General features: G+C 35.4%; 1 protein-coding gene across 1 annotated transcript in view; it reads right to left on the minus strand.

Moving 5' to 3' along the window:
- Positions 1–15,548, minus strand: part of LOC106474048 (low density lipoprotein receptor adapter protein 1-A-like) — a 34,121-nt gene that overhangs the window by 16,796 nt on the left and 1,777 nt on the right. Inside the window, exon 2 of the mRNA XM_013934733.2 lies at positions 9,398–9,563. Within this exon, the coding sequence (XP_013790187.1) occupies positions 9,398–9,563 (166 nt within the window). The remainder of the gene's footprint in view (positions 1–9,397; positions 9,564–15,548) is intronic.

The following is a 15,548-nucleotide window of genomic DNA, read 5'->3' on the forward strand; positions in this document are numbered from 1 at the left end:
AGTTGAAATGATCTTTTACTCCACAATAATACAACAAGTTAACTATCAAAATGTTAGACCAGTTGAAATGATCTTTTACTCCACAATAATACAACAAGTTAACTATCAAAATGTTAGACCAGTTGAAATGATCTTTTACTCCACAATAATACAACAAGTTAACTATCAAAATGTTAGACCAGTTGAAATGATCTTTTACTCCACAATAATACAAGTTAACTATCAAAATGTTAGACCAGTTGAAATGATCTTTTACTCCACAATAATACAAGTTAACTATCTAAATGTTAGACCAGTTGAAATGATCTTTTACTCCACAATAATACAACAAGTTAACTATCAAAATGTTAGACCAGTTGAAATGATCTTTTACTCCACAATAATACAAGTTAACTATCAAAATGTTAGACCAGTTGAAATGATCTTTTACTCCACAATAATACAACAAGTTAACTATCAAAATGTTAGACCAGTTGAAATGATCTTTTACTCCACAATAATACAACAAGTTAACTATCAAAATGTTAGACCAGTTGAAATGATCTTTTACTCCACAATAATACAAGTTAACTATCAAAATGTTAGACCAGTTGAAATGATCTTTTACTCCACAATAATACAAGTTAACTATCAAAATGTTAGACCAGTTGAAATGATCTTTTACTCCACAATAATACAACAAGTTAACTATCTAAATGTTAGACCAGTTGAAATGATCTTTTACTCCACAATAATTAGCTTGAAGTTTACACATATCTTCTTTTAAACACATAAAAAACAACTAAACTGAAAACCTACCATACAATATTCCACAAGGATATATTCTACACACACCTCTTCAACACATACCAGATCAGTGTTATATACTGTCAAAACCCCTATTCAACATGGTACATGTCAGTGTTACACCTCGTCAACAGACCTCTTCAAAATATAACATCAGTGTTATACCTCGTCAACACACCTCTTCAACAAATACCATATCAGTGTAACATACCTCTTCAACATGTAACATATCAGTGTTGTACATTGTCAACACACCTTTACAACACACACCAGATAAGTGTAATACCATGTAAACACATCTCTTCAACATGCAACATATCAGTGTTATACCTCATCAACACATCTCTTCAATATGTAACATATCAGTTATAGCTTTTCAACACATCTCTTCAATACATACCAGATCAGTGTTACACCTTGTCAACACATACTAGATCAGTGTTATACCTTGTCAACACACCTTTACATGCAACATAACAGTGTTATACCTTGTAAACACACCTCGACATGCAACATAAGTGTTATACCTCACTGATACATCTCTACAACACATACCAGATCAGTGTTATAACCCATCAACACACCAGATCATTGTTACATCCTGTCAACACACCTCTTCAACCCACACCAGATTAGTGTTACACGTCTACAACACATACGAGATGAGTGTTACACCTTGTCAACACATACCAGATCATTGTTATACCTTGTCAATACACCTCTTCAACACATACAACATCAGTGTTATAACTTGTAAACACACCTCTACATGCAACATAACAGTGTTATACCTCACTGACACACCAGATCATAGTTATATCTTGTCAACACAACTGTTGACATGTAACATAACAGTTACACCTTGTCAGCATACCTCTTCACGTGTAACACATTAGTGTTATACTTCATCAACAGACCACTTCAACATGTAACGTATCAGTTATACCTTGTAAACACACCTCTACAACATGTAAAATATCAGTTATACTTCATCAACAGACCTCTTCAACATGTAACATATCAGTGTTATACCTTTTACTCAAACCTCTAAAACACATACCAGATTATTGTTATACGTCTACAACACATACCAGATCGGTGTTATACCTTGTCAACACACCACTGTAACACATACCATATCAGTATTATACCTCGTCAACACACCTCAACACATACCACATCAGTGTTATACCTCATCAACACACCTCTTGAATATGTAACATATGAATGTGATACTTTGTAAATACACCACTATAACACATACCAAATCAGTGTTATACCTTGTCAACACACCATTAGAACACATACCAGATCAATGTTATGCCTTGTCAACACACCATTAGAACACATACCAGATCAATGTTATGCCTTGTCAACACACCATTAGAACACATACCAGATCAATGTTATGCCTTGTCAACACACCATTAGAACACATACCAGATCAGTGTTATGCCTTGTCAACTCACCTCAACAGCACATACCAGATCAGCATTATACCTTATCAACACCCTTCCTGAAAATGTAATATATCAGTGTTATACCTTGTCAACACCTACCAGATCAGTGTTATACCTCGTCAACACACCACTATACCACATACTAGATCAGTGTTATGCCTTGTAAACACACCATTAGAACACATACCAGATCAGTGTTATGCCTTGTCAACAAACAATTAGAACACATACCAGATCAGTGTTATACCTTATCAACACCCTTCTTGAAAATATAATATATCAGTGTTATACCTTGTCAACACACCTTTTCAACACCTACCAGATCAGTGTTATAACTTGTAAACACACCTTTAGATGGAACATAACAGTGTTATACCTCGTCAACACATCTCTACAACAAACACCAGCTCAGTGTTACACCTGTAAACATATCTCTTCAACATGTAACATATCAGTTTTCTACCTTGTACTCACACCTCTACAACACATAACAGATTGTTACACATCTACAACACATACAAGATGAGTGTTACACCTTGTCAACACATACCAGATCAGTATTATACATCATCAACACATACCAGATCAGTGTTATACCTCGCCAACACAGCTCTTCAACACACACCAGATCAGTGTTAAACCTTGTAAACACACCTCTTCAACATGTACCATATCAGTATTATACATCGTCAACACACCTCAACACATACCAGATCAGTGTTAAACCTTGTAAACACACCTCTTCAACATGTACCATATCAGTATTATACATCGTCAACACACCTCAACACATACCAGATCAGTGTTATACCTCGTCAACACAGCTCTTGAATATGTAACATATGAATGTTATACCTTGTCAACACACCTCCTCAATATGTAACTTATCAATTTTATACCATGTGAACACACCTCTTCAATATGTAACATATCAGTGTTACATCTTGTCAACACACATCAGATCAGTGTTACACCTTGTAAACACCTCTTGAACATGTAACATATCAGTGTTAAACCATGTCAACAAACCTCTTCAACATGCAACATATCAGTGTTATACCTTGTAATCATACCTCATCAACACATAGCAGATCAGTGTTATGCCTTGTCAACACACCTCAACAGCACATACCAGATCAGCATTATACCTTATCAACACCCTTCCTGAAAATGTAATATATCAGTGTTATACCTTGTCAACACCTACCAGATCAGTGTTAACTTGTAAACACACCTTTAGATATAACATAACAGTGTTATACCTCATCAACACACCACTATACCACATACAAGATCAGTGTTATACCTCGTCAACACACCACTATACCACATACTAGATCAGTGTTATACCTCGTCAACACACCACTATACCACATACTAGATCAGTGTTATGCCTCGTCAACACACCATTAGAACACATACCAGATCAGTGTTATGCCTTGTCAACAAACCTCTAAAACACACACCAGGTCAGTGTTATACCTTTTGACACACTTCTTCAACAAATACTAGATCAGTGTTATAAATTGTCAACACACCTTTAAAACACACACTACGTCAGTGTTATACCTTTTGACACACCTCTACATGCAACATAACTGTGTTATACCTCATTGAGACATCTCTACAACACATACCAGATCAGTGTTATACCTTTTCAACACACACCAGATCATTGTTATATTCTGTCAACACACACCAGATCATTGTTATATTCTGTCAACACACTTGTTCAACATGTAACATATCAGTGTTACACCTTGTCAACACACCTGTTGACGTGTAACATATCAGTGTTACGCCTCTTCATGTGTAACACAGTGTCATACTTCATCAATAGACCTCTTCAACATGCAGCATATCAGTGTTATACCTTGTAAACACACCTCTTCAGTACATTACACCAGTGTTATACCTTGTACACACACCTCTACAACACATACCAGATCAGTGTTACACCTTGTAAACATACCTCTTCAACACATACCATACCAGTATTACACCTGATCAACACAGCTCTTCAACACACACCAGATCAGTATTATACCTGATCAACACAGCTCTTCAACACACACCAGATCAATGCTACACCTTGTAAACACACCTCTTCAACATGTACCATATCAGTATTATACATCATCAACACACCCCAACACATACCAAATCAGTGTTATACCTCGTCAACACAGCTCTTGAATATGTAACATATGAATGTTATACTATGTCAACACACCTCCTCAATATGTTACTTATCAATGTTATACCATGTGAACATTCCTCTTCAACATGTAATATATCAGTGTTACATCTTGTCAACACACCTAAACAACACACACCAGATCAGTGTTACACCTTGTAAACACTTCAACATGTAACAGTGTTATACCTTGTCAACACACACACCAGATCAATGTTATACTCGGTAATCACACCTCTTCAATATGTAACATATCAGTGTTACACCTTGTCAACACACCTCTTCAACATGTAACATATCAGTGTTACACCTTGTCAACACACCTCTTAAACATGTAACATATCAATGTTATTCCTTGTGAGCACTCCTTTTCAAGATGTAAAATATCAATTTTACATCTTGTCAACACATATCAGCTCAGTGTTACACCTTGTAAACACTTCTTCACCATGTAACATATCAGTCTTACACCTTGTCAACATACCTCAACATCTAACATATCAGTGTTACACCTTGTCAACGCACCACTTCAACATCTAACATATCAGTGTTACACCTTGTAATCATACCTCATCAACACATCTCTAAAACACACACACACCAGGTCAGTGTTATACCTTTAGACACACCTCTTCAACAAATACCATATCAGTGATATACTATGTCAACACACCTCTACAACACATACCAGATCAGTGTTATACCTTGTCAACATACCACTACAACACATACCAGATCAGTGTTATACCTTGTCAACACACCTCTACAGCACATACCAGATCAACGTTATACCTTGCGAACATAACTGTTACAATTTGTTTAATACAACATGAAAGTAAAAGGGATCATTTGGTCCATTAAAGGGCTGGCTTTGAGTTATTTAGTGTTTAGTTTAATTTAGGATGGTTTAGATGGACAAAAAGTTAACATTTTCTTAGGTCAAAATGTGTTTCCAATAAGACTTTCCTCCTCTCACATTACAGCTACTACTTGCTGCCAGGGTATTTTTCTTTGCCTATATAAACATTGGTCTGACTTTTCCCACTTGCTCCAATCTTTTATACTCCACTTAATTGCCTTTGGAAATATTTGTCTCATGACATTCTCCACCTACATCAATGTGCCCTCTATCCTGGTACTGTATATAAGCAGCTCATTCACATAATGTTATCACTTTCTGGAGACGGAATAAATCTATAGTCTCTACCACTGGCTTGTAGTGAGGAGGAAGGGCAGGAGAGTGATTAAGCATTATTGGAAATACCTTTTTCATTTGTGAAAATGTTAAATTCCAAAACATATCTCCTCTCACACTACAGCTAAAATCCTATGCTGATAATGTGAATTAGGTAGTGATGATATTATCCATATAGAAAGCATCTGCATAGATCAAGTGTGTGTTTATAAAAGATTGGCACCCTAGCGGGAGAACCACACTACCTCCAGAACATGTATGCTCTTCACCTGGAATTTAATTCATGTATTTTGGGTGGAATGTTACATGACTTGTCATCAATACTGGTCAGGCCCCAACCAGTTAGCTGAGGTTACACTGCCCAGAGATAAAATTATACAGCCATGGTCCCTATATCCCACATTGGATCCCAACCTGTAGCCATAGGGTGATGCTTTCTAAGTCACCAGAATCATGACAAGAAGGTAAGCAGCACCATAGTGGATCAACCTTCTCCTCATTATAAAGAAGTCTGAAAGGCAACACATCAGGCTCCGAATGACGAGCTCTTGTATGTCTTACTCAACCTGAGGAAACAGAACTCATCTGGCCTGGAATTATGAACACTCATCCTCACTCCCCAAATGTGTGGGTAAGGTAAATTCCACTTGTCCATGGAATTATGGGGAGGACATGCAACAAATGCTGCTCAACCAAAGATCCAGAATGGGACCACTCTGCATTTGGAATTACAAGGAGACAATGGACCATCTTCCATGAGCAATATACTGAACTAATATTGATTAAAAAGAAGAGCCACGCTCAACCCAACCGGATAGCTGAGCATCAAACCTGAACTGGTATTATGAGTAAGCTCCTGTGTAGGCTGGTGCCTCCCCTACCAAAATCTGGGAAAAAACATCCAGGGATCCGGGTAGGAGGGCTCCCAACACCAACCTCTTCTCCAAGAGTGGTGAAAACTCACTATAACACTCTGGAGGAAAAGCCTATGTCCACCACCTCAGTGAATGGAAATTGGATCCACTAGTAGAATCTGTGAAATAATACAGTTTGAGGAGTCCTGTCCTGAAGAACAGTGCTCTGGAAACAGTTCAACAGATGAACCAAGTTCCCTTAATTTTTAAAAGGTAACTGGTGGTGAGTGTTGCCCAGGAAGGTGTGCTGTTACCAAACCAATCCTGCAATAGCAACCATTAACACAACATACCTTATCTAGGTTGCAGCAAGCTCTGTAGAAATGAGATGTTCCATAAGACCACCTAGAAAGTAACTGGTGGTATTACTGTACTATGGCGGACCGCCACTCATGGACAATCATGAGTAAAGCATAAGGGGATCCTGCCTGTCCCTGCTGATCATTGGATTGAATAAATATGGGTAGAGTGAAATCCTGTGAAAACGAGGTAAGGGACCCTGAAAGGTAAAGAAGAGACAAATGTGGCAATGAAAGTGCTCACCCCTCTGTATAATCTAGCAGAAGTGGTTAAGATAGCTAAAGGAGGTAGTTGAAAACCCTCAGATGAAGATACTGCCAGATCATGCAAATAATTTGAGGTAAAAGAATTGGGTGGAGATCCACATACCACCCCACACAATGTCGTCCAGCAAGCAGTTCAACCGGGCCACTAAGGACATACAAGTGTGATGAATTTGATTAGACGTGAGTCATAGAAGTCTCATCGCCTTCAAAGAGAGCACAGAATAAGCAATATGGATCAATTTTTGTACCCGCTTCATCAATGTAACTGGAGATAAATCCTGGGAAACTGAATGACCCCAATGAATAAAAAGTCATTGTCTAGCATCCTTAAAGGACAACACTACCTTCAAGACCCTCACTGGACATAACAAATAATCAAATATGATCAGTCATAGAAGTGAGAAACACTGATAAGATAAATCAGTGAAAAGCATTTACCTCTTTCCCTAGCTGACAGTGTCTTAGGGAAGAAAAACCGGTGTGAGGACGTAGGTAGAATGATAAAGTATCTTGTGCACAATCAGTGCAAAAAACTCCAACTGGAGATGTCTTTAGGTCAGCAGCAACGAAAATAAACCTTCAGTGAAAGGTGATACATGACACATGAGGCTAAGGTCTCAACCAGGTGTTGACAAAGGTCATGTAATACCACCTTAATATACCAGTTAGGTAACTCGAATTGTTGTTTGGGACAAAGTACCCAAAATGACTTGATGAAGCCGGACAGTACTGGGGACTCAAATAATTTTTGTCTAAAATATCGAATGGTAGTCGATAAGGCTACCTTATACAGGGCAATTCTGGAAGATGTAAAACCCTTGTCAAAGAGCCAGGTCCAAAACGAGTTATGTTTGGCACTTCTGATCAAAGTAGGTTCAACCTCCTCTCAATACACCACTGCTGATATGTGCACCTTTTCTGTTGATAGGACTAAGCAAAGACTAAGACAGATACATGGCAACCTTAGTAATTAATCTCCAATGTTGTGCAAAGGACTACATAACCTCCGTTCATAGGCCTGGTGTACCATGTAAGGTCATGGCTGCCTTCACAGAGATGACCAGAGAGGAGGTGGGCACTCCTAAAGGTTCTGCAAAAACAGAAACCAAGGTGTAGTTGCTAATCCAGTGCTATAAACAGGACCCGACAAAAGGTTGGAACAAATCGTAGTTATGTAATCAAAAGACAACATGTTGGACTTGAGTTGTAAGTCTGTAGAGTTACCACTGTCCCACCAGGGGCATTGATCTATTGAAGCTAACCATAAAGTGCACTCTAGAACCCTTAATTTCTCGGAGCAGATGCATTCATTGGGAGTTGAAATATGTATGAACCACAATGAATCGAGGGAAACTAAGTATTCACTTCCATACCTTTCAGCCATCAAGTAAGATACAGGCTCAAAAGGAATTGGAGAAAAATCCAAACATCACACACTGAAGAAAAAGAGCTTGAGGCAGCTTATCCCAAAGTGGCCTTCTGAGAAGCCACCAGAATATAAGAAGGTGAAGGAAAATGTGAATCTAAATTATCTCCAGAATGCCCAGAATTGCCCTCAATTTCAGCCTCGAAGCCCCCAGACAAACTATATTGAACCAAATATATGTTTCAATCTCCTACAATAAGCTCTTTGACAGTTTCAAACAAGAGTGATTCCCCCTCCCAATTGTTGAGGGATGCTAGAAATCAGAGGTGGGATAGGAGAGACTTGATTTGCCTCTGTGCTGGCAATACACACCATACATCGGCTTATGAAATGGAATAATTTTTCTAATGAAAATCAACTAGGTAACATGAAGAATGCTCAATGTAGTATAGAGAAACCAGTTAGTGAAAGCTTTATTGAGAAAAATAAATACCATGATAGAGGGTGTATTAACATAGATGGAGAGTGTCACGAGACAAATATATCACCAAGGGCAATTAAGTTTGGTATTAAAGACTGGAAGAAGCAAGAATATATTGGACCAATGCTTAGATGGGCAGACAAAGAAATCTTGGCAGTCGAGTAATAACTGTAGCATGAGAGGAGGTAAGTATCCTTTAATGTTTTATTATTTTGTAGGTGAGGTGACCATTACAACTTGCCTTCAACTGATGAAACAAAATAATTACAAAATATCTTGAGCTTATTTTAATAAAGCCTTCTTTAACTTATTTTCTTTAGTCATTTATATTGAAAAGTGCTGTAGAACCACAATGGAAAAAGCTATGTCTGTTTACAAAAAATAGTCCTGGTTAAGAACAAAAAAATCAGATTCTCTAAATATTTTACACACAAAGTTGTTTTACTGCATACCATGTTTATAATTGTTTTAATAGCTTCAGCAGTAGAGGCCTCTCCTGTCGCATCTTCCACAAGCATGCTTCCCAAATATTTGATATAAAAGGTGATCCCATCAAACACGGTCTGTCGTATTCCATCACCCCATTCTTCTGGAAGCTCTGATGATCAAGGACATTGATTACATGATTTTCACATGATACTAGTATATCAGTAAATCAATGACACTGATTACACTACTTTCATATGATACTAGTAGATCAGTAATTCAATGACACTGATTACAATACTTTCATATGATACTAGTAGATCAGTAATTCAATGACACTGATTACAATACTTTTGCACGATACTAGTAGATCAGTAAATCAATGACACTGATTACAATACTTTTGCATGATACTAGTAGATCAGTAATTCAATGACACTGATTACAATACTTTCACACGATACTAGTAGATCAGTAAATCAATGACACTGATTACAATACTTTCACACGATACTAGTAGATCAGTAAATCAATGACACTGATTACAATACTTTCACACATTACTAGTAGATCAGTAAATCAATGACACTGATTACAATACTTTCATACAATACTAGTAGATCAGTAAATCAATGACACTGATTACAATACTTTCACACGATACTAGTATATCAGTAAATCAATGACACTGATTACAATACTTTCACACGAAACTAGTAGATCAGTAAATCAATGACACTGATTACAATACTTTCACATGATACTAGTAGATCAGTAAATCAATGACACTGATTACAATACTTTCATAAGATACTAGTAGATCAGTAAATCAATGACACTGATTACAATACTTTTGTATGATACTAGTAGATCAGTAATTCAATGACATTGATTACAATACTTTCACATGATACTAGTATACCAATAAATCAAGGACATTGATTACATGATTTTAACATGATACTAGTAAACCAGTAAATCAATGACATTGATTACACTACTTTCATATGACACTAGTAAATCAGTAAATCAATGACACTGATTACAATACTTTCACGTGATACTAGTAGATCAGTAAATCAATGACATTGATTACAATACTTTCACATGATACTAGATGATCAATAAATCAATGACATTGATTACACTACTTTCACATGATACTAGTAGATCAGTAAATCAATGACACTGATTACAACTACTTTCACATGATACTAGTAGATCAGTAAATCAATGACATTTTTAATCAATGTCATTGATTTACTGATCTACTAGTATCATGTGAAAGTATTGTAATCAGTGTCATTGATTTACTGATCTACATGTATCATGTGAAAGTATTGTAATCAATGTCATTGATTTACTGATCTGCTAGTATCATGTGAAAGTATTGTAATCAGTGTCATTGATTTACTGATCTACTAGTATCATGTGAAAGTATTGTAATCAATGTCATTGATTTACTGATCTACTAGTATCATGTGAAAGTATTGTAATCAATGTCATTGATTTACTGATCTACCAGTATCATGTGAAAGTATTGTAATCAGTGTCATTGATTTACTGATCTACTAGTATCATGTGAAAGTATTGTAATCCTACTTTCACATGATACTAGTAGATCAGTAAATCAATGACATTGATTACACTACTTTCACATGATACATGCAGATCAGTAAATCAATGACATTGATTACAATACTTTCATATGATACTAGTAGATCAGTAAATCAATGACATTGATTACAATACTTTCATATGATACTAGTAGATCAGTAAATCAATGACACTGATTACAATACTTTCACATGATACTAGTAGATCAGTAAATCAATGACATTGATTACAATACTTTCACGATACTAGTAGATCAGTAAATCAATGACATTGATTACAATACTTTCACATGATACTAGTAGATCAGTAAAAATCCATAAATCATGTAATGTAATACTCTGAATGTTTTACATTAACTTCCAATACACAATATACCTCAGAAGGTATTTCTTTAACACATTGTTTTGTAAAAAGTTTGTAATTTGAATGTACTTTTATCAATTATTCAATTGTATTGCTTCTGGAGTTAGCTATTTTCTTAATCAGTTCATAGTAAAAAACAACAGGCTAAGAAAAATGAAATCACACTAAAAAAGTATCATATATTTTGCATTGATATTAGATTCAAGAAACCAGATGACAGCATCTAAAACCAAGGATGTTATAGTCATCAACATTTATTTCTTAATCAAAAAACTAACTGTAACTGAAGCACTAACATAAAAACTCTCTCAGTTGGATCACGAAAAACATAAACTCACAGGCTTATGCTCTTTTCTCGCAATTTCTCACATATATTTCAGGGCTCAAAATTAGAGATAGTTCAATAGCCTGAGACTAGTAGACTTGGCAATTTCAGTAATCCAATCAGCTAGTGAAAAATTTAGTAGACTAGACTTTCTGGCATTTATGAAATGATAGCTATATGCAAAATGACAAAGAGATTATAATTATATATTGGTGTCCATACTACTTCTGTGTATTTCACTATTAAAATTTTAATCAAAGTTACTTATTTAAACAACTACTAAAAGCTTAGAGCTTGTTCTTTTCAGCTATTAAGGTCTCCTAATTGGCAGTGTATACTGTGTCACCTATCAAACTTACCTTACACTTTTACCCTATTACAGTAGAAATTTTTTTTAAACGTATCAACATTATTTGAAACCATGATTCCTGCTTTATTTTTGAAAACAAACTTTTCACCATCTTTTCAAGATGGGTTTTGATGGATTCATTGATGAAAAAAATTAGGTCTCTTCCACAATTTTGTTTTGAATGTTTCACTGCCCAACAATCATGTCACAAACCTGAGTTTGAACTGAAGGTTTTCTTATACATAAACATTTGAATGGTTCTTTATTCAACAATCTTGTCACTAATGTGAGTTTGAATTGAAGGTTTTCTCATACATAAACATTTGAATGGTTCTTTATTCAACAGTCTTGTCACTAACGTGAGTTTGAACTGAAGGTTTTCTTATACATAAACATTTGAATGGTTCTTTATTCAACAGTCTTGTCACTAACGTGAGTTTGAACTAAAGGTTTTCTTATACATAAACATTTGACTGGTTCTTTATTCAACAGTCTTGTCACTAACATGAGTTTGAACTGAAGGTTTTCTTATACACAAACATTTGAATGGTTCTTTATTCAACAGTCTTGTCACTAACATGAGTTGGAACTGACGGTTTGATTATCTATAACATTTGAATGGTTCATAAGACAACAGTTATGTCACTAATCTGAGTTGGAACTGAAGGTTTGATTATCTGTAACATTTGAATGGTTCATAAGACAACAGTCATGTCACTAATCTGAGTTGGAACTGACGGTTTGATTATCTATAACATTTGAATGGTTCATAAGACAACAGTTATGTCACTAATCTGAGTTGGAACTGAAGGTTTGATTATCTGTAACATTTGAATGGTTCATAAGACAACAGTCATGTCACTAATCTGAGTTGGAACTGAAGGTTTGCTTGTCTATAACATTTGAATGGTTCATAAGACAACAGTCATGTCACTAATCTGAGTTGGAACTGAAGGTTTGCTTATCCATAACATTAGAATGGTTCATAAGACAACAGTCATGTCACTAATCTGAGTTGGAACTGAAGGTCTGATTATCTATAACATTTGAATGGTTCATAAGACAACAGTCATGTCACTAATCTGAGTTGGAACTGAAGGTTTGCTTATCCATAACATTTGAATGGTTCATAAGACAATAGTCTTGTCACTAATCTGAGTTGGAACTGAAGGTTTACATATTCTTAAACATTTGAATGAGATGAAATATGTAGTTTTTGAAAATATATAAAAAAGTCCTAAGCTGTATGGTTGTTGATGGTGAAATGCTTGCCTATAGGTGTATCTTGGTTCTGTAGTTTAATATAGTTTAGATCTTCTCATGCTCGATCACTGAGTTGGTGGCCTGTTTGTCCAATGTACAAATTATTGCATCTTTTGAAAATTATACAGTAAATGATACATTCTGTGGTTCATGTAACGGAATGTCTTGTGTCAAAAATTGTGTTCTTTCCTCGTATGTGTGCTGTGCTGTTTATATGTGGGCAGGTGACACATCTGTTTTATTTACATGTATGAATGCCTAGAGTATCATTTTATTTTAGGTTACTGTGCACCAGAATTTCTTTTAGGTTTTTGTCATGTCTAAGAAACAATGGGTGGGTCCTTGAAAAGAGATTTAGTGGTAGGGTCTTCAGTATGTATTGTGTAATTGTTTACTATAATATTTTTGATCATCTTGTTGGTCTGGTGGAATGTTAACACAAGTGGAATACGTTCGGTGTGTTCTATCTTGGTAGGTTTGAGTGTTTGATCCTGGGTATATGAACTAGCTTTGGTGGCTGTATCGTGGATGATAGAATCAGGGTAGAGCCTTTTACAATAAAAAGTTTTCATGTCTTTGGATTTAGATTTATAATTGTTATCATCAGTACATAGTTTGTGTAGTCATTGAAACAGTGAGTAAGATATTGACATTTTATTACTGTATGGGTGAGAATATTTGAAATGTAGGTACGTGTGTGAATGTGTTTCTTTGTAATGTATACTAGTGGTCAGATCGTCATCTTGTATGTATATGTTACTGTAGGTATGTGTGTGAATGTGTTTCTTTGTAACATATACTAGTGGTCAGATCGTCATCTTGTATGTATATGTTACTGTAAGTACTTGTGTGAATGTGTTTCTTTGTAACATATACTAGTGGTCAGATTGTCATGTTGTATGTATATGTTACTGTAAGTACATCTGTGAATTGTTTCTTTATAACATATACTAGTGGTCAGATCGTCATGTTGTATGTATATGTTACTGTAGGTATGCGTGTGAATGTGTTTCTTTGTAACATATAGTAGTGGTCAGATCGTCATCTTGTATGTATATTTTACTGTAAGTACTTGTGTGAATGTGTTTCTTTGTAACATATACTAGTGGTCAGATTGTCATGTTGTATGTATATGTTACTGTAAGTACATCTGTGAATGTGTTTCTTTGTAACATATACTAGTGGTCAGATCGTCATCTTGTATGTATATGTTACTGTGAGTACATGTGTGAATGTGTTTGTTTGTAACATATACTAGTGGTCAGATCGTCATCTTGTATGTATATGTTACTGTAAGTACTTGTGTGAATGTGTTTCTTTGTAACATATACTAGTGGTCAGATTGTCATGTTGTATGTATATGTTACTGTAAGTACATCTGTGAATTGTTTCTTTATAACATATTTGTGGTCAGATCGTCATGTTGTATGTATATGTTACTGTAGGTATGCGTGTGAATGTGTTTCTTTGTAACATATATTAGTGGTCAGATGGTCATGTTGTATGTATATGTTACTGTAGGTATGCGTGTGAATGTGTTTCTTTATAACATATACTAGTGGTCAGATTGTCATCTTGTATGTATATATTACTGTGAGTACATGTGTGAATGTGTCTCTTTGTAATGTATGCTAGTGGTCAGATGGTCATCTTGAATGTATATGTTAATATAAGTACATGTGTGAATGTGTTTCTTTGTAATGTATGCTACACACGTACTTACATTAACATATACATACAAGACAACCATCTGACCACTAGCAAACATTACAAAGAAACACATTCACACACGTACTTATATTAACATATACATACAAGACAACCATCTGACCACTAGCATACATTACAAAGAAACACGTTCGGACACGTACTTACATTAACATTTACATAGAAGATGACCATCTGACCACTAGTATATATTACAAAGAAACACATTCACACACATACTTACATTAACATTTACATACAACATGACCATCTGACCACTAGCATACATTACAAAGAAACACATTCACACACGTACTTACATTAACATATACATACAAGACAACCATCTGACCACTTGAATGTGTTTTGTAATGTATGCTAGTGGTTAGATGGTCATCTTGTATGTATATGTTAATATAAGTACGTGTGTGAATGTGTTTCTTTGTAATGTATGCTAGTGGTCAGATGGTCATCTTGTATGTATATGTTAATGTAAGTACGTGTGCGAACGCGTTTCTTTGTAATGTATGCTA

This window comes from Limulus polyphemus, unplaced genomic scaffold (genome assembly GCF_000517525.1).
Source record: "Limulus polyphemus unplaced genomic scaffold, Limulus_polyphemus-2.1.2 Scaffold6757, whole genome shotgun sequence".
Lineage (NCBI taxonomy): Eukaryota > Metazoa > Arthropoda > Merostomata > Xiphosura > Limulidae > Limulus > Limulus polyphemus.